This window comes from Pseudonaja textilis, chromosome 3, assembly GCF_049901715.1.
Source record: "Pseudonaja textilis isolate UNSWEBS1 chromosome 3, rPseTex1.2, whole genome shotgun sequence".
In the NCBI taxonomy this organism is placed as follows: Eukaryota; Metazoa; Chordata; class Lepidosauria; order Squamata; family Elapidae; genus Pseudonaja; species Pseudonaja textilis.
In genome coordinates this window covers 51324777-51352631 of record NC_141992.1, presented here as the reverse complement: position 1 = coordinate 51352631, position 27855 = coordinate 51324777, and the positions used below count along the sequence as shown (strand labels likewise).

General features: G+C 38.7%; 1 protein-coding gene across 2 annotated transcripts in view; it reads right to left on the bottom strand.

The window, feature by feature from the left end:
* Nucleotides 1-684: 684 nt before the first annotated feature.
* The window catches only part of TEAD3 (TEA domain transcription factor 3), a 92506-nt gene continuing 65335 nt past the window's right edge, over nt 685-27855 (bottom strand). The window contains exons 3-14 of one of the 2 annotated variants that reach the window (XM_026716895.2): nt 20889-20953; nt 18305-18367; nt 18114-18176; nt 13556-13567; nt 12938-13075; nt 11844-11887; nt 11031-11092; nt 7953-8086; nt 7240-7413; nt 6638-6778; nt 6369-6521; nt 685-4920 (exon numbers count right to left, since the gene is read on the bottom strand). In XM_026716895.2, coding sequence (XP_026572680.1) covers nt 4807-4920; nt 6369-6521; nt 6638-6778; nt 7240-7413; nt 7953-8086; nt 11031-11092; nt 11844-11887; nt 12938-13075; nt 13556-13567; nt 18114-18176; nt 18305-18367; nt 20889-20953 — 1163 coding nt within the window. In that variant the 3' untranslated portion in view covers nt 685-4806. The remainder of the gene's footprint in view (nt 4921-6368; nt 6522-6637; nt 6779-7239; nt 7414-7952; nt 8087-11030; nt 11093-11843; nt 11888-12937; nt 13076-13555; nt 13568-18113; nt 18177-18304; nt 18368-20888; nt 20954-27855) is intronic. The other variant, XM_026716894.2, reaches the window with a different exon arrangement.

The window sequence follows — 27855 nt, the reverse complement described above, 5'->3', positions numbered from 1 at the left end:
CACAAGAGATTCAGTATTGTCACATGTTCTTCCATGCTCTGCTTCCTCTACTTGTCTGTTAATTTTTAAAATAAAGACCATTAGTAATTGCTATATTAATAAAACAAGATTCAGAAACTTTAATAATGTAAATTGCATTTGTTTTGAGAATCTGGGGGTGGGAGGGACATGAAATAATTAGATGCTTGTCAGCCAGTATTTTACTTTTGCAGTAAACGACAATTTTGGCACAGTCTGATACTAGAAAGGAAAGAATATTTGAGTTGTAAGGCTGCTTCCAGATGGAGTTAAACAACTCTATTCCCAGAAAATGAAAACTTCACTTGAATATTGTAGCGGTAATCTGTTCACACAAGTTATCACATACATTTTTGTTACAAGTAAATATTTACAAGAACTGAATTCTGAATGCAGTGCATTTTCCCCCTTGTGCAGGAAATTGAAGCCTATATGGGATACACACAGAATTGTAAAGAATGTGCCTGATAGAACATTATGGATAAAATAGTAGCTTGAGTCTTACTTATATATAAAAGCAAACCCATTGAAATCAATGGAACATATAAAACACAAAGTTAAATTATGTTATGGCTAAATGTGGATCAAATCAAGTGTCAGACTAAAGCTGCCTCTTGAAAACATGCTGTGAACAAACAAGAAAGCAAAAATACAAATGCAAAAAGGTTTTTGAGCCAACCCATGAACAATAAGTTTAATAGTTTTCAGCAGACCATAGCTTTCTAGAAGCTCCACTGTCTCATCTAGTTGAAGATGGACATACAGTAAACACAATAATATATGATACAACCCATCACAACTGGATTAAAAAAAATACACAAAATATAATACATAAAAATGGTTTTACATTGTGGACTGACAGAGCTCTAAAAAATGGTGACCATAACCCTGGTAGGTTTTACAAAGTCTTTAAAAAAATAAAACAGTACTTCATGTGAAATTCATAAATACATAGGATGTGGGGGAGAGTTGGTTGTTGAGATTTGTGGTATATCCAACTAAGAAACATTCATGAAGCATTCCTAACATTCTTTCCTTAAACTTGCTGTCACTATCTGTGGATACCAAATAGGTATTTATAAGTATAAATCTACCTGAAAGTTGAGGCCAAGGGTGAAGGGGAATCTGGGGAGAGGAAAGCTGAGGATAGAAAATCTAATAATATGGCATGGGAGGACTAAAAAGGAAGAGAAATGTAACAGTCCGGTTTAAGAGGAGGCCTATCTGAAAGGCTTTAGCTGATGATTGTCAATGTAATACAAGAACCTGCATTTACATAAAGGTCTTTGTTGTTCTCCCCACATCTTTTTCAACAGAAGATTATTTTATTATACATGAGCTAATGAGAATAGGGAAAGTTTAATCTTAATTCCTAGAATTTTTCATTTAGGAATGAAAAATGCTACATATAAACCAACCAGCACTCCTGTCCTTATAGATGCTGATGGCTGAAACAAAAAGGTTCAACATCCCAGGCTCTATTGATTTTACCTTCTCCCATATTAGCTGTAATAGCTATTATTTGATACCAAGGATGCTGTACCTCTCTCCCCAAATGCTTAAGGAATCTCAAAACGTACCTGAATGTTAAAGCTGGCCTTTATTATCCAGTCAATTCTTCCTAAGGATAACATTTAGGACCAAAGGTTGTGGCATCCCAGTGACCAGTTTGCCCAAACAACACATGAAGTTGTGCTTCGAACATTCAATTTACCAAGGACAGTAGAACAGAATTAACACGAGGTGAGGAGAAAAGGAGAAGCATGATTTTCCACTTGGCATTGCTTGATAGAATTTTCAGCACATGTTGCTCATCTCTTCAGTACACAACACGTTGCAAAATAAGGCACAGTTCTGAGCAAATTGTGACTTGGTTCTCTACAAATTCCATTTCTGTGTACCATTCCATTTGGGTGACCACCTTGGGAACTCCTTAATACAGAAAGGAGTGTTTGTTCTAACATTGTAATGGAGTTTATCCAGAAGTTCTTGGGTAGAATCAATTACAATCAATTCATAAGGGGGGGGGGGAACCCCACAATCTTACTTGAATTTAAAACATCCTTCAAAGGGTTGGGAAATGACTCTGTCAGTTTTTCTTATGTTGCCACCTTGGAGTTGCATGTGTCACTCAACGACAGTTCAAAGGTTCTTAGGAACGTTCTTATTCTGCTGATCAAACACTGAATTAGGCAGTGCCTTTGTATCTGGTCCTTCCAGCCAAAAGCTGACCATTCAGGTAGTGAAAAGGGTACTAGGTCAGTAATGTAGTGGTCATACAGGCCAATAGTGAAAATGAGGCCCACGTCAGTTATGAAAAACAGATCACAATTTTATGAAAACAAATCTACTATCTACCCTCTCAGACAGACAGACACACAGATAGACAGACAGTGGCAAAAACGACACCACCCCCCAGCACAAAACCCCTTGAAAAAAAGAAGGAATAACCAATGTTAAGGCAGAAGTTTAACCTGAATATTATGACCCAGTGCCATGAACTAAATTCACAACTCATCTGTTTTAACATTTTTTTTATTCTGAAATTTCCCATCTACTTTTCACAGTCTCTTTGGGGGCTCCCTTCTGTACATGCTAATAATACTATGGGGAAAATAACATTTCATTGTGATGAAATGTCTCCTTGCAGCACCTTAAAAAAAAAACAACAACCCTCCATTTAAAGTGGGACAGATACCCAAGCATGAAAATAGTGGCAGGCTTTGACCTGTGCATTCCAAATCGTTCTAGAAAGGAGTAACCTCCTGTAGTCCCTTTTCCAACAATCACATCTTGCCTTGTAGTGCGCCCCTTTCCCAAGTACCTGCTTGGGAGTTCCTCCATCAGAATTCTACTGTCAATGGTCTAGGGGTTAGTCTTGCCGGATTGATCAGAAGGAAGTAGACAAGAAGAGGTGCTTCTTCGTTTAAGTAAAAAACCCGTAGGATAAGATAGCAAAAGCTCAGTGATAGAGACTCAATGGTAGGGACAGGCAAAAATCATACATTCTGTTAAACCCTCTACTACTCAAAACTACATGCTAATAATTAGACAGAGTATAGTTGAAAGTTATGGGCCTGGAGATGCCATACATGATGATCTTGACGCTATTTCTGTAACATAATTCCTAAAAGCACCCATCTAAATTAGAAGGCAACTAGGTTAAACTCTACGTTTAAAATCAGAGGCCTGTCTTTAGACTTAAATGTCAGCATTTTCAGCAAGAAGCAATACCGCTTTCAAGTGACTTGGGACTGCATTTCGCCTTTCAGTATCTCCTTAATTATATTTGATACTAGCAAACCCTGCAAAGATTTGCTATGGAAAGTTATATAATACTGAGGGGGGGAAATGTACCTACATCATTAGATTCTGCCCTTTTTTCTGTGACTAGCACAGAAACAGAAGCGAAATTAATACCTCACCAGAATAATGCTTAGGCAGCAAGAACTTTGGTCTATGCTTTTCCCATAATGTTTTGGCAAGGCAAATGTAAAAACAAAGAGAAATAGCTTCTTAGGTGAGTTGTTAAATTCCCACAGACCTATGGAAATATGTCCAAATTACTCGGCCTTAGCCAGCCCAAATATTTCCCTAGACCATTATACTAATGTTTCTCAACCTTGGTAACTTTTAAGATGTGTGAACTTCAGCTCCCATTAATTCCCCAGCCAGCTGCCCACAAAATCTGAAAAAGTTGTAAAGGTTGAAAGGCGCTGCCTTAAACAGCTATCTCACAATCTCCCTAGTCAGACCGTTAAATTTCATGATTACCTGATCTCCCAGTGCCCTCCTTCTTCGAATACATACTCTAATTCATAATATCCCACAAATACTTTTAAGACCCTCTTTTGCTTGCTGGGGTTCTCGTTCTTTTTTTCCAAGTCAGTCAGTCAGTCAGTCGGTCAGTCAGTCGATCAGTCTCTCTCTCTCTCTCTTCCTTGCATATTCATGCCCTTGCCTTCTTCCCCTCCCCCAATCTCATACTATGATTAATCATTTCTTCTAGTCAAGCATCTGGGACAAAATTGCCACGCTTTTTGTCATAATCATCAGCAGAAGCCTTCCACCAGCTTCTCAGCTTGGGTGGGGAGGTGGGACGATGCAGTAATCCTGCATTTAAAATGCCCAGGGTATTGGGGGAACAAAGTTATTTCCTTATAATTAACCAACAACTCCCCATGTTGTCCCAACTCCCTATGTTGGCACTACACACAGACTGAATCAAGAGATTTTTTTTTTTAAAAAAATCATCATCTTCCTTAGGGACTAGATCGATTCAAAGGCAGCATCAGATTTCCCAACCTTTCTTAGAACAAGCAACTTCAGCCTGCCCATGTTAACTGTTCTCAGCAGATCAAAGCCACTAGGACAGAATCTGGAATTTGGCATGGAAAACATAGGCACATTTGGGTATTAACAAGAGTCTTGTTTCACCAGATGCTGTTAGCATTCTGTTGCTGGAAAGGCATCAAGAGGTACCAGATTTTGGCACCAACATCTCCTGAAATATTGATGACCTAGCCCCCAAGATCAGTTCTTCCTGCTGCCTCCAGATACAATTCTCCTTTCACTTTATCCTTTCTTGTAATGCTTTTTTTCTGTTTGTTTAAAATGTTCCTAAGTAGAAAACATCTGTGATTGTGAAAGTCATTTTTTTTTTGGCATTTTTTTTCTTTGTTCATTTTCAAAGGATGTGTGTCAAGGCATCCTATAGAGGTGGCTTCTCTGACAAGACTTCTCTTTCCTCCCTCTTCTTTAAATTGTCCAGTCAACCCAGAGGGGCCTTTAGTCTTTGACCAACTTGTACACATGATGCTGAGCTCCATGCTCACTGGTTGATACCTCGAAAACAAACGCTATGCAAAGTAATGTTTCCTGGGTATCTCTGTTTGTAACAACCTAGTTAAAAAAGAAACACACACAGGGAGATCAGAGAAAGTCAAACCGAATGAAAAAGTCAAGATACAGATGCAGAGAAAGGGCAACATATTTTGCATAAAAACCGACCACTGAAATTTATGCAGGAATTCCTCTATCCAACTCAATAAATTTAGATCAAGTTAGAGAACGCAATTTAAATGATGGCATTAGGATGATGTTTTCCACAATTTTACTAGACACTTATTTCTTATTTATGGGATCACATGCCCCTACAGTGCCATTTTGGGCTGACAGGAACTTTTATTGGGGTTTCATGTTTTCTTATGAACTGCTTAAGGCTTACTGTATATGGAAAAGCAGTAAACAGATACTACAGTATAGCGGAACCATAATTATCCCTACTAACTAGTCAATTTCCTGAACTGTTATCCATTTGGGACTGTGTATGAGTAGCTGTTTTATTTTAGGAATTGTTGCCTAAGTTTAGTTTTTTTTTTCTTTTTCCTGCCTGTCTTTTTCTCTTTTGAATGAAATTTTTAGATTGTAAGCTCACAGGCAGAGGCTGTTTTTTTAAAAACTGATTTTGAAAATCAGTAAAAAAGAAAAAGGTATGGGTGGATGAGAAGTAACATAATTCACAGAACAATCATGAGTTGCAGAGCTAGTGACTTTCATCAGATTAGCTATCCTATAAACAGACGCACACCTGCACTTTAAACGAGCAAAAATCCAGGGAAAAAAACTAAAAGGATTTGTTACCAATAAATTCATAACATCCTGTTTCAAACAGAGAAAAGTGTTTCAGAACATGTTAAGAGGTGCTATCAGAGGTCATGGGACTACTCCCATCATGTTTTGAATCTCAATGGCTGCATAGTCCTAGGAAGTAATCATATAACTTGCCAATCATTAAGCCATCCTTTTTTTTTTTTAAACAAAAAATAATGAGCACTAAAAGAAGACAAATCTGAAAGGAAAGGAATGAAACTGTTATACTGGTAGTCCTTGACTTATAACTGGAATGGAGCCTGCCTGTTACAGTCGTAAGCTGTGACAGTCATAAAATGGGTCACCCACACGGTTGACTTAATTTCACAATCTTTTTGGTGGTGGCTATTAAGCAAACATGGTGGTTGTACAGTGAATGCCATGGCCATTAAACAACCCATTGCACACTGTATTTTTGCTGAAAAGTGGAAGTAAACACCAGTTTTCAGCAAAAAACATAGTAAATTGGAGTCATGTAAAATATAGCCAAGGACTAGCTGTAAGCCAAGAACAAACCACTCTGATTCCCTAGAGAATTTAATTAATCTTGATGGGCTTCTCGTCCTTTTATAAAGATTAGTTTTAGTATCTGGGCAGCAATAATACTGAAATGATTAAGTAATTTACTGAGCATCCGTGAGAAATGAAGCGGCCAGCTAGAAATCAAAACAGAAGGAAAGAGGAAAGAGATTCTTTACCTGTAGGATGGTGAAATTCTCCAGGACACTATTCATCATGTATTTTTCTGGAAGATGTTTCAGTTTATGGATGAAGTTGATCATGTACTCGCACATAGGAGATCGATGGATTCGATACACACATCTTCCATTCTCCATCCGAGCAAATTCAGTCTGTAGAAAGACATGTAGAGATCGTGTAAAGCTATCAACGTTGAATCTGTTGAGTTTGGCAAAGATAATCAAATGGATTGTTTGTTTGATCCCCATAGAGAAAGCATAGGACTCACCTCCACCTTTTCAACAACTTGTTTTCCAAAGGAGCACACCTTAGTGGAGACTGTGATGGTCATGTTTTCAGCACTGCTATATTGACTGCTTACGCCATAAAAAGCACCAGGACCATCCTGTATAGTGCTATTCAGATCCGCCTAGAGTAGAGTAAGAGGTTCATGCAAATTAAACATGGATTAGAATGACTTACTGGCTCAGAATAGTGATCTAATTCATGCTAGTTAAAAGAGCATGTGGATCAGTTGGACAGTGGAAAAAGCAGCTGGGGTCCAAGCATCTTTCACCCAAATATAGATGTCATATCTACCTAGTCTATAAAAGGAATAAAACCATAGCCAAATTAAGATTATTTGATACTGCTTTGATAAGGTATCTTCTCCTATCTATCTGTACAATACACCCCCAATTATATCAGCCTTCTTTAATGCTGGATGCTGGTTATGGAAATTGGTCCAACTTCCTGGAAGACTGAGACTGGAAAAAGCTTATTACCGGAAGAAGCTAAGAAGAATAGCAAGATTGTCTGCTATATGATCATGTAAAGAAATACTTAACAATCAGAGACCTTGCTTAACTTTAACCTGCATGAAGTTCTTACCCAAAACTTGACAAGGAAAAAGGAGTTCTGGGGTCCTCTCTCATAGAGTTCTTTCAGGCCACCTTTTTTCTCAGGAAACTTGTCATAAATCTGGCGTATGTCCACTGCTTCCAGGAGTGGGTCGCTGTATGAGGGGTTCGTCTGTCCGATATGCACAAAAAGGTGTTTGCTATACTGTAATCGGAAAGAGAACAGATGGTATCATTGTTCACTATTGAAACATTGCCAAAAAAGAAAAAAAAAAGAGGATACCCTTGATAAATTTGCCCTGGATGACACAAGACTTTTTTTTTGCCAGTTGCTACCCTCTGAGCAAAAGCAGATGAAAAGTAGCCAGAGTAACATTTATATTTCACTAACCAGTAAAGAGAATTCAGAACTCAACTTCTGGGCATCACTTTTTGAAAAGACCAGATAAATGGAAGCTCAGATACTTTGTAAGCATAACATTATGATACAAATCTCTCAGGATACCGCTAGAGTGAAAACTCAATACTCTGGATCTTGATGCAATTGACCAAATTAATGTGTGTGTTATGCCACTTGCATAATAAAGCCACCACAGAAATTGAAATGGGATGGGAATAACAGGTGCCCCTCAGATAGTCTTAAAAATGACACTTCATTGCATTCTGTAGGATAAAGCAAGATCTATCATTCTCTCCTCCCTCCTGTATGAATGACAGTGCCAAATTTCTTCTCTGAAGAGTTACCGTTTCAGGGTCACGCTGTACTTCCATGAATGCTGAATACTCAAGGAGCCGCAACTTGGCAGAGGCAATCGTTCGGTCCTGCCAGACTGGCACAGCTGAGGCAGAAGGTGGAAGAGGAGCCAAGGGCTCATAGCCTAGAAGAATGGGAAGGCAAAACATTCTTGAACATTTTAGAACCAAATTTTGGGTGCAGGAGAAAAGTATGGACAAAATAATCTTTAAGCACTGAGAAGAACAGGGCCAGTTTAATTCAGTTGGGTTCATTTGTCAATCTCTCCAGGCAATTTGAGACTATTCCCTTCATTGTTATTCTGATTACAATAATATTGCATTACATTATATTCCCTAAAATCAGATTTTTTTTTTATTTCTGGGCTTTCTATGGACATAGGAGATAGCAATATGAAACACATTATCTCTTAAAAGATGAAGTGGCCATCATTGGACCTTTCTATTCTGGACAATTAGCATTCAGTTTGTTCGGGAAGGTAATAGAGAAGTTCTTTCTATTATATGCTGCCATCTTGTGGGATGGAGGAAGCATGTCTTCTCTTTGCTGCCCTTTCCCTCTAGACAAGCAGTCCCCAAAAGATGTGAATGGCCTCCATGTTTTGGGGGTTCCAGATAGTCTTTAGAACCTGCCTTTATCCCAAGCCTGGGATAAATGGGTTTATTGATGTATTTGTGAGAGCTCTGTTGTATCTATACATTTTATCGTTTTGGTTGTTTTAATTTAAGCTGCCTGTTTATGTGTCTACAATTGTTAATTGTTTTTATTATTAATCAATTGTATAAGACATCAGAATCCAACAAGATGAGCAGCCATAACAAATCTAATAAATTAAATTAAGGGAAGGTTGTTCATGAACAAAATACAGGTATTGATTAGAAATCTCAGACTTAAGGAAAAACATGAAGAGCACTATGAATTAGATAACTTCCCTGTACAAAACAGAACTTGAATTCTTGCTTACTGCTCTAATAATTCAAAAAGTCAGTGTTCTGCTTTTATTTAGTTCTTGGAGGAACACAGAACACAGCAGGGGTGGGATTCAACTGTTGTTATTGCTGGTTCGGTAATCACATTTTGCATGCGCATGTAATACATGATATGCTGTGCCGCCCGGACAGCTGAAAAGTGCTGTGCGCGGGTGCGCAGCATTTGAAAAACTGCTTTTTTGCTGCTTTTTCAACCTCAGCTATGCTGCGCAAAGCAGCTGAGGTTGAAAAAGCAAGAAATAAAGGTCAGTTAACAGCCTGGGCCCACCTGGGTGGGTCAAACAACAGCAGACACAGAACCAGTTTGGTGTCTGCTGCTCTTAAGAGCTACCGGTTCTATAGAACTGGACAGAACCGGTAGCATCCCACCCCTGCTGCAGAGCAAACCAGAAGAGTCTTTTCTGGTGAATCCAAGAGCTTCTAGATCAGGGGTCTCCAACCTTAGCAACTTTAACACTTGTGGATTTTAACTCCCAGAATTCCTCAGCAGGAAATAAAGGTCAGTTAACAGCCTGGGCATGCGGGTGGATCCAACAGCAGCAGACACAGAACCGGTTCTGTGTCTGCTGCTCTTCAGAGCTACCGGTTCTATGGAGTCGGGCAGAACTGGTAGCATCCCAGTTGCATATTCTGTGGTCCACCCCTGGAACACAGAATAACAAAGTTGGAAGGAAATTTGGAGGTCTTCTAGTTCCAACACTCTGCTTAAGCAAAAGACTTTATACCCTTCAGGACAAATCATGTCACCCCTAGTCCCTCTTCATTGGACTACAGATACCTACTTCTCTCAACCATTCATTATATGGTATAGCCTCCAGACCTCTTAACTTTATTGAATCTTTGTACTCTTTCGAGGGTGTCAGCATCTTTTTTTTAAAATCAGAACTGGACTCAATATTCTAAGTGTGGTCTTACCAGTGCAGTATAAAGCAGCACCATCACATTAAGTAATCTTCATACTATCCCTCTCTTGATGTAGCCTAGGACTACACTGATTTTTTTGGCCGCTGTAGTACATTGCTGGCTCATACTTAAGTTGTAGTCCATTAGGACACCAAATCCCTCTCAGGTACAACCTATTGAGCCAGGGGTTTTCTCATCTAAGTGTAGGACCTACTGTTCTCACTACTGAGGTGCATTTTATTAGATAAGGCCCAGTGTTCAAGTCTGTCGAGATCCTCCTGAAATTTGAGGTTATCTTCCAAAGTGTTAGCTATTCCTCCTAGCTTTGTGTCATCTGAAAATTTAATGAGCTCCCCTTCTATCTCCACATATAGATCATTTATGAAAATGTTGAAGAGTACTGAGACAGAACCCCAAGGTACTCCCTGTATGGAATGTTCTAAGAATCTAATATCTGAATTAAGTATTAAATAAAATAAATTAATTTTTTGTTGTTGAATTGCATTACTTCCTGCTCTCAACCAGTTCATATATCCCATTTCACAGAAGAGTATCTATAGAACAAAACCAAGACATCAAAGGGCAACCTAGAGAAGTAGTATTAAGACATACATAATAGGAAGCTTGCGTTCCAGCTGTCAGAACACAATTCTGGTCAAAGACTGAGAGTAATAACCCTAAAGCAGTAATCTCTACTTACTAGCTCAGCATTCCTTCAACATCAATTTGATTTTAGTGCAAAAAGCCCTGTTTCCATATGTATAAGTATATTACAAATGTCACTGTGAACATATTGTCTTACATGCTGATTCTGCTTTTATTTTGCCTGCAGGTAAGTGAACTGAGGACAATCCAAAATTTATTTTGGAGAATATGTAAGTTAGATGAGCAGCCTGCATTCATAAGCTGTATATAAATTACAAAATACACAGGCTAGTGGCACTACCATTTTCATTAAGATGATAATTACTCCAATTAAATTCACTATTGCAGTTGGTTTTTAAAAAAAGAGTTCTTGAGAGCAGCAATGGGAGAAGATAGCTATACCGTGTAAACAAATACTTGAATCACACGCAGATGGTGGCAAAGGAGACAGGGGAAGAGAAAAAAAATAGTTTTGCATAGTTGAGCATCAAGAGGGTAAATTGGAGAAATCAAGCGAGACAAACCACTTACTGGCTAGTGATGGAGGCATAGGTGGCTGAATGGGGTAGGCTGGTTGTGCAAAAGGTTTAATGCTGAAAAACAATATAACATCAAATTATTTGGACAAGCCTTCCTCTAATCTGCATATCTCAGGTACAAGCTTTATTCTGAATACCAAACGCTAGGCAAAACGAACAATAGCAGAAGGGGCAAGGGTGAGGCAAATGATGAAATGTGTGATGGTATCATAATATAAATATCATGGATTACATATGTACATCAGATATTGGGGTACGGGTGTAAAATTGCAGCATTCACGTGATGATGTCTTTGTCATCATTGGGATTTGCTGCCTATTGGACTGGGCAGAAAGGTGCTAGCTCATTCATATAGTTGGGTTTCTTAAAGTCACTGGCCAGTCAATGTGGAAGCACAGTGCTGGACCTGATGGGTCTTTTTGATGTGATCGAGCATAATCCTGAATTTCTGGAATTATATGTCTAAATACACTGACTTTCCAGTACTTTTATATCATATTATAAATAAATGTAATACAGTTGATAAGGAAATATCGGTGGACTTTGCTGGGGCAGGGTTTCTGAAGTGGAACATTATCTAAACAATGGAAGAGTTCACACAATGTCTTCCACATTTGAGTTGCAGCAATCTCTGTGTGCAACTGGAAACTAGAACTCAATTATTCCGGTTTAGAAAAATAGTAACAAATTTGTTTGAAAAACATAATCTTGCATCAGCATTAAAAAAAAAGTACCATTAGCATACAGTTCAAACACCTACTCTACCAAAGTCTTGTTCAAGACTATCCCATCCCACCCTACTTACTCCTGAGAAGATCCAGACTGTCCTGGGATAGGCCCACTCCAAAACTGAGAAAGCAAAAAGAACAGAAAACATGAAGTCAAAGATATTCTCAATAGCTGATGCCATCACTCAATGATGTTAAGGTTTATAACCAAACCTTGGATAACAGCATGTTAAGGGGGAATATTTATAAACTTTCTTTAAAATAGTTTGAAACTCCTGACACCAGCAGACAGATGAAAACTGGGGCTACATCAGTCGGGTGCTCTACACAAAGCCAGGGCATTTTCTTAATTTTAGTAAATAATAGTTAGATAGAGGTAGGCCAACTGTGAAAGAATTAGTGGCTGTAACTGAGCTTCTGGATCTTTGGAAGAATCTTAGGAGTCCATCTGTTGGTTTAGCACCATCACTGAAGAAAATGAGGCTGGAAACTTGTATCCATTTTGGGGGGATGTTGGGAGAAGGGATGAGAATGGAGGGGAGGCTTTTGAGGGGCACACCCGTAAAATTCGCAGTCTCAAAATTGCCATAGGTAGTCCTTGGGTAATGACCATTTATTCAGCAACTGTCAGAAGTTAGGATTCCCATAGTCACATGATCCTGATCCTATGATGGTTGCAGTGTCATGTGGTCATGTGATTAACATTTACAATCTTCCCTGCCAGCTTCCCACAAGCAAAATGAATGGGGAAGCCAGAAGGGAAAAATCACAAGCCATTCCAGTAAATAACTCCTACTCCTGCTGTTTTTTCTCCTGGGGAATCTGGCTAGGGAGTATAAGATTCCAGGGATCCCGCACTACCCTATAGCATGTGCCCACCTGCAGTCTGTAGTGCATGCCCAATTACCCAGCTGTATTTGTGTGGTGATGCCTACCGACTAATGCTCCTGCACCGGCAGCAGCTATCCCCGGCCCACCATCCTGCTTGCAAGCCACCCAGAACTTCCTTGCTTAGTGATTAAACATGGCACTTGAGTTTAAAAAGGCAGAGATGGATTAGCTAATGCAGGCTAGGGTGAAATACCTAACATGTTTCAAATAAGCCAAGAGCATCTCTCCTGGGAATCCTTCCTGCTTATGTCACTACATCCACATGTGGGACATTTCTTACCCTGGGAGCAGCAGAGAAGACAGCCTGAGGGAGTGGAGGAGGAGGACTCAGCTTGTTCTGCAGGACACTGGCAGATACAATCTGTGCTGAAGACATGGAAGCCATACTCTGCAAAGCCTTGTCCTTTGAGACTTGATCCTTCAAAATAGGATAAAAATGAAACAGAAGGAGGGCTTGCTAATCCATACTTTGAGAGCGCACTAAAATAACAAACCACCTGAAATTAAGGGATAGTTTTTTATAGTATGTGTTAGTTTTCTCTCTGAGCTTCAACTACTGTACGCTAACTATGAACCATTCATTCAAGTTGTTTTTGAAAAGTAATGAGATAGTTGCCACTACTTTTAGAAAGCCGATTCTCAAGGAACCATGTTCATCGGAGCCAGTCAAACTCTTTGGTTCTATACAACTTAAGCAGAGCCACAGAAGCAGGCCCACAGGGCAGCTTCTTAACGTAATGTTAAAATCCTCCAAACAGCAGCTTCTAATTTTCTCTTTCTAGCAGTATCAGAAATCATTTCACATTTCACTGAGGTTAAGGATTTTTTAAAATCTTGTCGGGACCTATATACAATATCTAAAAGAAATAGAATAAAGGCAGGTCTGGATGGTACTTACCAGGTTCATAGCCTGCATAAAGGGAAAAAGAAAAAGAGAAATATGATTAGAACCTAGGTATGGGTGAAGGCTGAGGAAAATCTGCACAATATCTATGATCATAATAGATTTCAAGGTATTGCGATAATCTAGCTTTATTTTGTCCCAAAGGTGCTTTTTAAAAAGGCACCTGGACTTTGTTTTTCCTTAAGCTTCCTCATCCAAGAAGCTTCTTTAGGTCTCAAAGTTCGTCAGTTTCTTGGGTGAGAAGCAAACCATCTTCAAGAAAAAACAAAGTCCAGTTGCCTTTTGAAAAAGCACTTTTGGGATAACCGTGACCTGGATGACTGAGAATCTCCATAGACTTTTACTTTGTAAATGAATTAAACTTGAGAAAGGCCAATTTCCAATGTATCCTACTTCACAGAATCCTGGGAACTCTGGCTAAAAGGGAATGGGTGAAAAATTCCACCTTGCAGGATGCTGATCTCAGTGGATGCCTTCTTCGTGTTCACAGATGAAGTGAACAATAAGCAATTTTTTAAAGTCAAAAAATTGAGCAGGATTTCCAGTTTTGCTCTTCTGCAAATTAGTCTAGGTCTATGGATGGATAGTAATACTGTTTAGACAGATGCAAAGGAAAAACAATGCTCAAGATTCTCTTGTATCACGTCCTTGCACAATTATACAAAAAAGATAAATTAGGACTGCAATAGTCTGGATGACCACTAGATGGCAGCACAAACATATAGAAAACTTATCCAGGATTTTTTACAGGCCATATATGGTAGACTTAAGTACTGCACTGAACTATAGAAATAATTATAAATTTTATGCTATATATTAAAGAATAGCAATGTATTCTAACATTAATATTTAGTATTTTTAAGAATACACTGCTTGCATGCAGACAATTGTGGGAATCATTAGATCTTCTGCATTGTTTTTATATTTTCTTTGTCTCTATCCTTAAAGTTTAAAGACTAACTGACTGTGAAGCCATTTCTCCTTTCAGTCACTCTTTTAAAGAAGCCATGGAACATCTTTAGAATCCAGAACTGAAGCTGAGAGAAGTTTATCAATACTGGACCAGTCTCAAAATCTCAATTCTGAAATTGCAAGGACCAAATTAAAGATCATGTCAAGTAGATCCCAATGTCATAAATTCGGCTACAAAAGGAGGGTTTATTTTCTGAGTATTCTCCCTCACCCCAAGGCACAAGTTGTTAGTAGTGGTACCTAATGAGTTGGCTAATTCCTGAAAAGGTCATTTTGTCATGAAGTAGAATATATACAGGGCTTGATTGTTAATTGCTTTGTAAATCCTGTTGCAAATGAATATACTTTTGTTCATCATATAACGCTTCAAAACAAATCAGAAATGCAGGATTGTAGACAACTATCTATTAAAGCAGGCTACAAAAGCCATGTTTTGGGCATAAGAACACACACACACAGCCCCAGTTACGGGCATACAGAGGCACATGCAGGAGCAACATGGCTTAGCAATGTGACTGCACTGCTGCACACGTAAGGTGTCCAGCAGTTCCTTCCCAGTATCCTCCTTTTATCAACATTAAAGTACCAGCCACAACAGGATTAATTTGGGCATGCATCCTGTAAAAAAGCTGTCAAGTATCTCTCAAACCTAAAGGTTACAACAGCAATTTTTAAAAACCAAAGAAAGATACCAAATCTATTGTTTGATATGAATCCAAAAGTTTAAATAATAACTTCAAAAGAGCGTTCATGGGTGATTTAATCACCAGTCTCTCTTCATTCTCACTTATCTTTTGTGCAAGGAGCTCCAACTGGGGTATGAATACTCTTCCCATTTATTCTTACAATAACCTTGGGAGGCAGGTCAGGTACACTGTGTATATACACAGCTTGTCTTCTAATGAACCACCTAGCATATCCACTCACAAGCCAATTGCAGCTGAGTTCAGTATAACTTACTGCCACAGATGCCAGTATAACATCAAATTTCAACTTGAGGAATAATTTGAAAATGGATCTTTCCTGGTTTCACTTGGACACATGACCCACCTGGGAAGAGGTTTTGCCACTGGCAACAACATTCACAGCAAGTATCATAGAATAAAAGAGTTGGAAGGGACTTTGACCGTCAATCTAGTCCAAGCTACTGCTCAAGAAGGAGAGTCTATTCCAAATATTAGCCTCTACCTAGGATTGAACTCCCAGCCTCCTGGTTGTGAGGCAACAAGTGAGCTCTAGGCCACCAGAGCTGCCTCAGCTAAGGCTTACTCTGAATACAGAGCTGAAAAGGAAATTTGCCCCTTTCTTGCTTACAAATAAGAAAAAAAGATGTGCTGTACACAGTGGCTTTTCTAGAGTATGTGACAAAAAAACATTTATTGACATCAATTGACTAGCCTGTCAAACACATTTCTGGGATAATGTATTTTCTAACTTTTGTGGAAGATTTCCTACAGGGTCAGAATGATGATAAACATGCTCTAGAATTATATTGAATTACTGCATACAAGTCATTTGTACATCCTTGTTACTCTTCTGTGCCAGTCTTCAACTGGAAGTATTTACTGAATTCTATGGAAACCTGGGCTTTGACAATAAACATAGGCAATGTAGTCTGTTTGTAAATAGTGAAGCTTTTCTTTCTTTTTGAGTCAAAAGAGGAGGAGGCAACCATTGACAACTTTCCCAATCCTATTAAAATATATTTATTCTGCCTTGGGGAATCTAGAAAGGGAGAGAGAGGCAATTTTGTAATTTTTCATTTCTTTCCAAGGCATACATTCACCAGCAAAAATGAAAACGTAATCCAGATCACTTTAGAATACTCTCTGGCTTCCTTTAGAGCCACCCCACTCTCCGTGCTCCATCTTCAGACATTTTATTCAGCAAATCACAATACACAGAACACACAGAGGGAAAGGGATCAAGTTAGTCAATCTCCAGTTCCAGAATAAGGAGAAAAAAGCCAACCACAGAAGAAAAGGAAAGCAATCACAGGATAAAGCTCTCCAGTTGCATCCTTGCCCGGTTTCCTTAGTTCCTGGTTTCGTGAACTTGTTCTACATATCCTGATTCAGCCACAGCTGTCTTATGTTCCTTTCTGGTTCTGTGTGCCTCGGTTGCAACCACTGCATAGGTCTCCTTGCCAAATAACTTACTAGATTCTTAAACGCATCACACAATAGTTTTCAAAAGAGAGCTAGAATAATGACTGTTGCATTTGTTTCTGTACCTATGGTAAAAAGGAAATTAACTTAAGCCTAACCCACTCACAGTAATAACTTAATAATTAAATTCAAACTAATAACTTAACAACCACACATTGTCATTATAGATAATTGTTATATAATTAATAATAATAGTATGGCTCAACGCTCCCTCCAATTTAACATTAACACGCAATTGCTGCTTAAGATCATCTACTTTTTGGAGTTAGGCATCATCAGTATGCAGATATGCTCAACAGAGTGAAGAGAGTGGCTTATGCTCTTTGTCATTTCATGACTGGATCACTGCAGTGTATTTTCTACTTGGAGATGTCCACCTAGAAGCAACAGTTGGTCCAGAATACAGATAGCCCTCAGCGTACAACCACAATGGAGCCGCGAATTTCGATGTTAAGTGACACATTCATTAAGTGAGTTTTGCCCCATTTTATGACCTCTCCTGCTCTGGTTGTTAAGTGAATCACTGCAGTTGTTACGTTAGTGACAGGGTTGTTAACTAAATCTGGCTTCCCCAATTGACTTTGTCGGTCAAAAGGACGCAAAAGGGGAATCCCATGACCCAGGGACTGTTTTTCACACTTAATCACCTTTGCAGCATCTCCATGGGTCACGTGATCAAAATCCAGGCACTTGGCAACTGGCATGTATTTATGACGGTTGTAGTGTCCTGGGGTCTTGGGATCCACTTTCGCAACCTTCGGATGAGCGAAGACAATGGGGAAGCCAGATTCACGTAACAACTCAACAATTGCAATTATCCAGTTAACAATATGGGAAGAAATGTTATAAAATGGGGCAACACTCACTAAACAACTATCTCGCTTAGCAACAGAAATTTTGGGCTCAGTGATGGTTGAAAGTTGAGGACTACCTGTGTGCGATTGTCACATCACTTCATAGGCCATTATTTATTCTATATAGGTAGCTTTGTTAAAACTTTTAGGGTTATATAATTAAGAGATCAGATGAAGGCATATTAACAAATGTCACCTGATATGATTAAGTAGCAACACTAGGGGTCTATGGAAAAACAACAGCCAGCGGTTGAAGGTCCAATCTGGAAAGTTCTCACTGGAAGTTTACTCTCCTGTTTTTTCCACTGACCTGACACAAAATGAATTGTTTTATATCACAGCCCTATTCAAGTCCTGCCACATAAAGATACTCCATGTCATTTACCAAGCATCTCTCTCTCTCTCTCTCTCTTCCAAATTTTCTAGCTTTGATCTGAACCCAGGATCAAAGGGAAAGGGGCAAGGACATAAAAGGAACAGAGTGGCAATAACAGAATGCAGTATGTTAGCTGCAGCATGGCCATGGCTCAAAGGTGAGAAAGCTGGGGAAGCGCGTACCTTCAGCTTGGACTGAATCTCACGAGATTTCCGTCTGGCTAGAACCTGCAAGTGGCTAGAGACCTGCAGAGAGAAAAGCAGAAGGAGAGGGGGAAAAACAGCAGAGCCGTCAACCAGAGAAAAGGAGAGGAAGGAGAGGGGGCTGCCCATGCTCACATACCATGGATGCATGGGCAGGGTCTCCAACGTACCTTTATGCCAACCTGGTACTCTCGCACCTTCTTCCGAGCTAGAACCTGTATATGGCTGGACACCTAGGCCCCGCCAAGTCATTCAAAAAGGGAAACACAAAAAGAATGAAGGTATGACCCCATATCGACAACAGTGCTTCAAGCACCCATGTGAAACACACTGGCCTCCTAAGCCAGTTGAAGTTCTGATGGAATAATATCAGCTTGCAGGGTAAACCGCAGTTCATGCTTACTGAAGGAGTCGGTTGAAGAAAGTTGCTGTAATCTTGCTGAATGAAACATTTGGAAATACCATTTTTAGGTTTCTTGGCAGCAAACAAGTACTTTCGATTTCAAATGTATTATTTCTCATGGCCTTCTACACATTATTAATCATACTGGCTTCAGAAACTACTCAAATTCTGATCCACAGGTATTTTGCTGCTTCGGGCCCGTCCATTCTACTCAACTATGCAATCCCCTGCTTACTTATTTGATTTTTCTGAATCAGGTAACTGAACTGCCTTTCACACAATCAAAACTGTTTATGGGACTGTTCTTCAAAATATTAGTTCTTGATACTACAAATATTGATGCCTAGGAAATATGAAACATTTCTCAGATGTTTGCAAAACTGCTTTTAGGGAGCAAAACGGTAGACATGAGGTACTTCTTCTGAATAGAAATTAAATATGAGTTCATGGCTTTGGGAACCGATTTAATATTTTGGATAAAAATTCAATTTATGATTGATTATAACTGAGTAATGAAATAATCTTTTCAGGAAGTCATAACACATAGTTTTCCATTAACAAAATATTGAATATTATAGACAAAGACAGGTGAAGGAATTCATCACCTAAAAGCTACATTGACTTTAATCTGTTAAAAACAATGAAAATGGCTTTTTTCTCACTTTTATTTTATTTTAAACTTTACACTTCTGTAAAGACACAGCTCTATACAGAGCACATCTCCAATGATTGAGAGAGCTGATGAAATGCAATAAGCCAGGCAACAGGGGGGGAAAACTCCAAAATAAATCTGTTCTGTTTTACAGTGACATACTTTGCAATCCACTCCAGTCTCTTGGGACTGTTTGTAGTCCCATTAAATATGCTTAGAATTGTCTTATAAACCATTTCCTGGATATATATGATTTCAGTTTCAGCAGAAAGTCATAGACTGTTAGCTTTGGAGCTGAGAATCATATCTGTAAAGATAAACAGCTCAACATGAAAATGTGCTTTCAGACAGTGCAATAAAGATGCCAAGAGAAATCAGCACAGATGTGGGACTGGCATTTCCAATTTCAGTGTACTGTGGAAGGACATAAACCACAGTTAAAATAGGAGGAATTGATTGGAACTCTATAAACAATCATTTTCCTAGTCCAAATTAATATGTCACACACTGCAATCTAGCATAGCTAACCAGGAGTTCCATAAAGAATTCTGCTGCTCTCCACTAATGAATCCTAATTATTCTAAAAGTTACTCCTATAGGTTTGAAGAGGAAGAAAATGGAAATGAAGGTTAAACTGAAGTTTCATTCATGATATCTTTTACAACACACATGGCATGTCTGCTCTTTCTCCATTAATTAAAAAAAATCAGCTAGATGACCTTTGGATGGTACACATGGTACATTCCCCACTCCAATTCTGTTTTTTTATACTGTATTTCAATTTTATTGAGATTGACCAGAATAATGGAAGTTTCTGATTCAATTAGGCAGACTTAGCAAGTAATAACAGTCAAGATCCAGTAGTCATTTTGAGATTGTCCACAATCTCTGTATGTAATCTCTGTATGCAATCTCATGTACAAGGAAGACCTACAGTCCAAGATTTGTTACTGTTTGTTCAAAATTTCTTACTGACATAAACACTCTTGGTATGCTAAACAGGTCTTCTTCCCAGTTTTACTATAGAATAAAATGATCCTTAAGTGTTCCCCAAATCTGTCAAATTTAAAAGGAAGGTTTGCTAAAAGGCAGCATCAATTTTTATTCTAAGAAACAGAATTTCCAAAGTTCAGCAGCTTCCAAATGTGTAGACTTCATCTCGAGAATATTCAGCAATAGCTGGCTGCAGAATTTGGAAAGCTGAAGGCCACACATCAGGATATCACCCATATTGGGAAAACTCTGACAAGCGATTTAGTAGCTAGAGCTGCCATTCTTAATTCCTAAACCTTAAATTATACAGTAAACCAAGTGTTTCTCAAACATAAATCCAGCTGTATGAAATCAAATGATTGAAGATGTTCTGCTTTTTTGTGTGTGTGAGATAAATAGTCGTCATCCATAGGAAACTTACGTTAAGAAAGATGAAACAGAAATCTCACAGCAGACCAATAGCTGAGTCAAAATGAGAACTTAAAGACCACATATCTCCTTAGCATGACTTTTGTCAGTTAAGATATCCACCATGTAAGTTAACAGTACACCAGATCACAGCACTGAGCATGACAGATATAAAAAAAACATGCATATATATGTGTGTGTGTATGTTTTCATAGATTATATATATGTATGTATACAGATTAGTATTTTTTTCATTCTTCACACTTTTTAAAAGGAGAAGCATAAAATGCATTTTTACCTGTTTTCTAGTCCTTGTCTTCCCTGTCCGTAGCTTGATGTATCTTGCTATCAGTTCATTGCGTCCTAAAGCAGAAAAGGTAAATATGTAATGTGATGAATGCAGACCTTCCCTTGTCCCACTTCTTCTTAAAAATAAAAGGCTGCCCTCTGAAAAATCTGGTCTACCTTCCTTACATCCTTCAAGCTGACGAACAGCTCCGAACTCAGTGGTGACATTTTACCAGAAGATGGCACTAACGCAACTGTTCTCTTTTTGAACAAGATGGCCTGAAAAAAGCTCTGCTTGAAGCCCTGGTTGTTTATGCATTGAACCAGATGCATTGAACCAGATATCCACACCAGTCCATAGTGTTGTGAAAAAAAGTTGGACGCTCAGAAAACAATGCAAACATAGGACACACAGAGATGTAGCTAGGAAGTCACTGTTCCCTTTAAATAAATTATGGGATTTCCAAAGACCAGGATTTGTAGCCTAATCTGGGAACCCAGAATATTTCTTGCCCTATTCTGCCATGTTTAATTCAGCTCTCACAGGAAGATACATGTGCATGCTTGGACCACCCCTCCCTCCTTCCTAGCTTCCGTGCATGACTCCAAAGAACTTTCATAACACAGAAGGAAAGAGGAGATTAAAAAAAGCTGTAAAAGACAAAGGTATGGATGCTCAGAGCTTGAGATCTGATATACGACAGTCAACAGGATGTGCAACCTACTGGGATGTTTTAAGTGGCACTGGCTTCTGAACAGAGCCCTTCCCAACCTCCTCTTTGTCCTAATTTGAAGCAGAAGAACTTTTGCTCCACATTTTACAGTCCAGCTGTGGCCAATCTAAATTCAAACGTCAGAGCAGCTGGGAGCTTTCTTTTCCCTCATCTCCCTCCACTCCCCCCACCCCACCCCCCAAAACATGGAAGAAGAATAGTTTGGGGAAGCATGCCAGATTTATTTTGATGGACCAGATGGTATTGGCTAAAGCTGGCTGAAATGCCCTTGCAGCTAACTTAGAACAGAGAGAGACGGAGAAGTTTGAAGGCTGAAGCAAGTGTGGTTTTTCTGGCAAAGCCAGAGTCCTGTTTTCTTTTCAAGGGAAGCATTGATTTTCAGCCTTGGGGACAGAAGTCTCACATGAGGTCACATCGCAGTCCCTCAACCATGCCTCTTCTCCCCCCTCCCCATCACCATAGTTTTTTTACAGACAAGACCAGGTGCTGCTCCCAGTCAAACTGTACCATGTGAGAGGGAAAGGGAAGGATGATACAGAATACTAGAGTAACAATGCCATCATAAAAGCCATCTGGCTCAGTGCATATCCCTTGACATGTGCAGTTCCTGACATTGATAAAAAAAATAACAGAAGACTAGCTCTATTTTATTTGGTGGTTGAGAAAGAAAGACAAAGTGGGACTACATGTAACTTAAGAATTAGTTCCCCCTTAGGAGTTGTGTGCATGCATACACATTTCTGTTGGGACCTATTCTACTCTTCTCATGTACAGTTCTGTGAAAAAGTATTTGCCCCTTTTACATTTTCTGATTCTTTTGTCACTGAATATTAGCATAGCTTAATGTTGGTTCTCTTAATATAAGAAGGAAACCTAAATGAACAAATTGTTGGTGATATAAATGAAATTAAGCACTAAAGCCATCTAACGTGCAAAATGACAGTGTGGAAAAGAAAAGAATTGCCTTCTTGGATTTAATGACTGGTTGTACCATTTTAGTTGCAATAACTGCAATCAAATGCTTCCTGTAATTATCAGTCCCTCACATTGTTGTGTAGGAATTTGGAGCCATCCATCCATGGTTACTTGTATCAATTCAATAATATTTGGATGTTTTCTAGGTTAACTGTTTATTTCAGGCCCTGACATTATACTTCCATGGGGTTTTAAACCTGGATTTGGCTCTGGCCATTCCAAAACTACGTTTTTTTCCCTACACAATGTTGTTTGTAAATCTGGGATCTCTCTTACTTGCTGCATGTCCCACTTAAGAGGAGAAAGGGTTTAATTCTCTCCTGAAAAAAATGCTTTATCTAACATAATTCATGCTTCCTTCAACTATGACTAGTCATCAGGGTCTTAACAAGCAAAGTTATGCTCCTATCCACAAAATTGCTGTGTTTGGTATATAGCTTCTACAATAAGTCTCAGTGTTTTGATACAGTGTCATCCACAGAGCCACCAAACTCCACTTTTGAGTCATCTTTCCAAAGGTCCACTGGAACATCCGCATACTTTTTGGCAAGCCTAAGATCAACTTCACTGTTCTTCCTGGTCAGCCATGATTTCCACATCGCTTCTTTCCCATTTCTACCTAGTGCTTTTCTGGCTGTGAGATCATGAATGCTTACTTTTAGACAAGACAAGAAATGATTGCAGAACTCTGGATTATTTTATGTTGAACTTTTAAAGTGATTTTGACAGGACAGCTACTATGGGGAACATTCACTATTATCCCAACGTATTTTCCATTTCAACATTGTACCTTACTGTTATTGGAATCCCAAGGCTTAAAAAATGACTTTGAAACAGTTTCCGGATTGATAGGCATTAATAACTTAGCATAAGCTGCCTCAGAATCTGTGCAATGAAAACTTCACAAAGATAAGGAGAACCACAGCTTGTGAGATTTATTTGGGCAGGGCTAACCCTGATTTTTTTTTTCAGTTATGTACTCTTACAACTAACCGGCAGAGCAATTACTTTTTCACACCCTGTTAGGTTACTTTGTTCATGAAATAAATAATGAAACAAATGCCTAATTTTAATTTTATTTGTTCTCTCAGAACTCCTTGATATTTTACTAGGTACATTTTAAAAAATCTAATATTCAGCAATAAAATCTGAAACACAGCTATGTTATGAAATAAGCACAGCAATTGTGTATGGTTTCAGCTATTCTGCAGCAATTTTTACAAACCAAAGTTATTATCTGAAAATTGCACTGATTCAAAAGGTTATGATTTTTAAATGCATGTGTGATCTGTTTAAAAATAGCCGTTTATCATGAACCATCAATTGCAGAAAACACAACTGTAACTGCTTCTGCCCTTGAGCCTACCTGCTACTGGGCATCTTGTCTCGTGAAACAATAGAGGCAACAGAACTGGGTAAGGCTGAATAGTTTGGGCCATATTTCCAAACCCCTCCTGCTCTTTTTCAGTTGTGCTACAATTGTGCCTTGCTGCTGAGGCCTTCCTAACAAACAGCTTTGTAAAATACTCTCAAGTTGCAACTTCTTTGTCTGAGTAACATTCAACCGGCCTGCCCCCCCCCCCCCGCCGCCTCCCCGCCCTGCTTATTTCTCTACACTACATACGCATGTTCACTAGCTGATCTTTAACCAGACATTTTCAAACAATTGCTTTCAACTGGCTGTCACCCACGTGGGATCTGACATCACAGTACATCAAATAAATGTTTCTTTTTGGGGAGGGGAGGAGTGCTTTAATTAACTCAGGATGTCCAGTTCCTGTACTGACTGAATCATTGTTTCCATGAATGTGAGCTGCATGCCCACCACCTGGGATAAAGAACTTATGACTTTCTAATGTTCTAACTTCTTTGATTCAGGCAACTTAATACTTTGTTTATGGAAAATTTGCCTCCTGGTTTATAATATTCACATGAAAAATGTGCCAAGTCAGTATATTAGATAAAATCCCATGTCTGTCTATTTTGGTATCTTTTAAATATTCTTTTAAAAGATGCCTCCGTTCTTTCTATTATTCTACAAAAGTCTTACATTTCATATAATGTCGTTTTGCCAAAATCTGAGTGTGCTCTGACTTTTTGGTGAGGAGACAGTATCCTTCCTTTCTCAGCAGATCATACTTGCTGAGATTATTCATTCACATTTCTACTTTCAGAAGATAAGAAACAGGCATTTTTCCTTTCTGCAGAATTCATCCAGGACAGTTGTGGGATGAATTTCCTGGCTCAGAATTTATTTTTGGTATTGTCTATAGGAGTGCTGCCAGCATATACTGCCTTGTTCATCCTTTGAAGCCTTTCTCAACGTGGAGCCTTCTAAACATTCCATTATCCTCAACCAACACGACTATGTTGGCTGAACATCATAGACATTTTAATCTAACACATCCAAAAGGTGTTGGGTTAAAGAAGACTCTTATACGTTATGGTCAAGATGTAATTCCTGAGTTAAAGATTGAAAGGAAGGAAATGAAGCTGTCATTAACAGTAAGACCCAGAACTGAACTCATGTTTAAATAGAAGGCTGTACTTCTCTGCTGCTGTGATTGATTTCCTAGTTTACTGTTGCTTCATTTCCTACTTCGTAGCTTCCTGACTTGCCAGAACAGCAACAAAAGTAAACTGAGATTTGCACTTGTACTTCTTGAAAAATAAGAAATCTTAAGTGTTCCCAGTACATAGCCAAATACACACAGACACACAAACATGCACACTTTCAATCTTAATAAAGACCAAGACATACACAGTGATTGACCATTTCGCTAGATATGAAGGTAGCAAGGGGCAAACAGATCTGATTATTATGAGATTTCTAGCTTCAATTGTAGCATTATTCATATACCGGCGGAAAACAATCAGCAAAAGATAATAAAATGCCTCAGTAGCTGTAATAAGATATACTCTAATACAAATGATGTTTCACTCTCATCCAATTACTGATTAAATTCAGCACATAGATAAGCTTCAGAATTACAAGAGAAGTGACCCTTGGAATGCAGGAGCCAGCTCACCAAAAAGAGACTACCAGTGTCAAATCTCTTCTTAAAAACCATCAGTTTTGGAGCGTCCACAACTTCTGGAGGAAAGTTGTTCCACTGATTTAATTGTTCTAATTGCCAGGAAATTTGTTCTCTCCTTGATTAGTTTCCATCCATTGCTTCTTATCTTGCCTTCGGGTGTTTTGGAGAATAGATTAACTCCCTGTACTTTATGGCAATCCCTTAGATATTGGAACACTGCTATCACGTCACTCACCCCTAGGTCCGTCTTTTCATTAAACTAGACATACTCAATTCCAGCAACCATTCTTTGGCCTCCAGTCCCCTAATCATTTTTTGTTGCTCTTCCACTGATCATCTACTGATGATCAATCTACTACTAATCGCATAGACCAAAAAGTGATCCTTCTGTAGCAATAACAATAGCATTAGACTTATATACCACTTTACAGCCCTATCTAAGCGGTTTTACCACCAACAATCTGGTTTCCTCATTTTACCGACCTTGGAAAGATAGAATGCTGAGTCAGCCTTGAGCCTGTGAGAATCAAACTGGCGAACTGCTGGCAGTTGGCAGTCAGCCTCCAATACTGTATTCTAACCACTGTGCCACAATGGTTATAGGTATCATACTTTGCTTGCGTCTAATGATAGATGCTGGAGTATAGAATGAAAGAAGCACCAGCATCTCACAATTATTCCTTCAGAACTCCCATGTTATTCACCTTCTGTTAAAGGGCTGAACTACACACTCTGTACTGTAATTGGAATACGCAGGACGACTGGCATAGAAGAGAACAATTCAAATGTGGAAGCAAACAGCCATTTGAAAGGAAGAATAGAAGTGATATTTATTACTTTCTGTACTTTTTAAACGATTCATTGAGTTTTTAGAACAGGAAAAACACTACAAAAATTATTCTGTTGCAAGATGAGATCTACAGTGTAGGAAATGTTAATCAACAGGTAATAAAGAAAAACCCTAAAATCCTGGATAAAGGTAACAAAGTATTTTAAAGCAGAATGTCTCCTATCTCCATTAGTTGAAGGGAATATGTGCTCCAAAATATGTAGTTTAAGAACACTAAAAAGATTCTGCTGCATAAGAAGCATGATACCCTAGTCTCCCAGTCTCTCTTCTTGTCTGTTCTTTCGCAACCATTAATATCTTAGTACCAGAACAGCCATTTCTTTAGAACTCTTAATAATCCAAACCATGATATTGCTTGATAAACCTTGTCCCTGATCAAAGTTAACGTGTTTGAATTAAAACTATATTCCATATTGCAAATCATCTGCTTATGCATTGAATCCTAATTTCCGTAAATATGTGAGACTTAAGAAAGATTCCACCCATTTACTTCATGGTTCTATCTTTTCACATTTGATTCCCTCTTCTGAACTTCTTCAGATGAGACCACTAAGGGCCCATTGGAAATAGGTTAGTTTAAGTTGCTATAGGATATTAGAAAGGATGGAATGCAAGTTACTGATTTCCGGCCTTTGTTCTTTTTACAAATAACTAAAGGTGCTAAACATATCCAACACGCTTTTCTCCTCCTATTTTTCCCACAACAACCACACTGAGTTGGGCTGAGTGTGTGTGACTGGCCCAAGGTCACCCAACCCAGGTGGCTTTCATGGCTATATTAGGAAAGTTTGAAAATGATAGTTTTGTTCAGTGAAAAAAAAAGTTACATATTTTGTTACATATTTAACAAATAAAAACAATGAACGTTTACCAAAGAGTTCATGCCTCCAACCCACAAGGAACTTTCTTACAAATCAAATCTGACCAGGTTTATTGAGAAAAGCTGCTCATGATTACATGAGTTGATACAGGAAGTCATGCAAAGAAAAGTTAACTCATCGTTCCTGAGCCTTAGGGATTCGTGAATATGAGCCACGATGGTTGTCACCTGGGAAACATTTGCAGCCACCCATTTAAAAAATGAAATATAGCCATAACAGTCAGTAAGTGAGAGAATAGAAACAGTTAAGAGCAAGGGAAGGGGTGGCTTAAAAATCCAAGGAATAGGATTCCTCCTCCAGTTGAGAGAAGAAGAGAATAACTTGCTGGCCAGATTTGGATTGAAACTAAACATTTGGAGAGGCTATTTTCCCTTTTCCTGCTTTTTTGATTAACTACCAGCCTTCACTGACTGCTTTTCATTAATCAAGTACTGTGATCCTCAGACAACTTTTATGTTTTTGGGAATTGTTGCTGACCTACAAGCACAATAACACCACA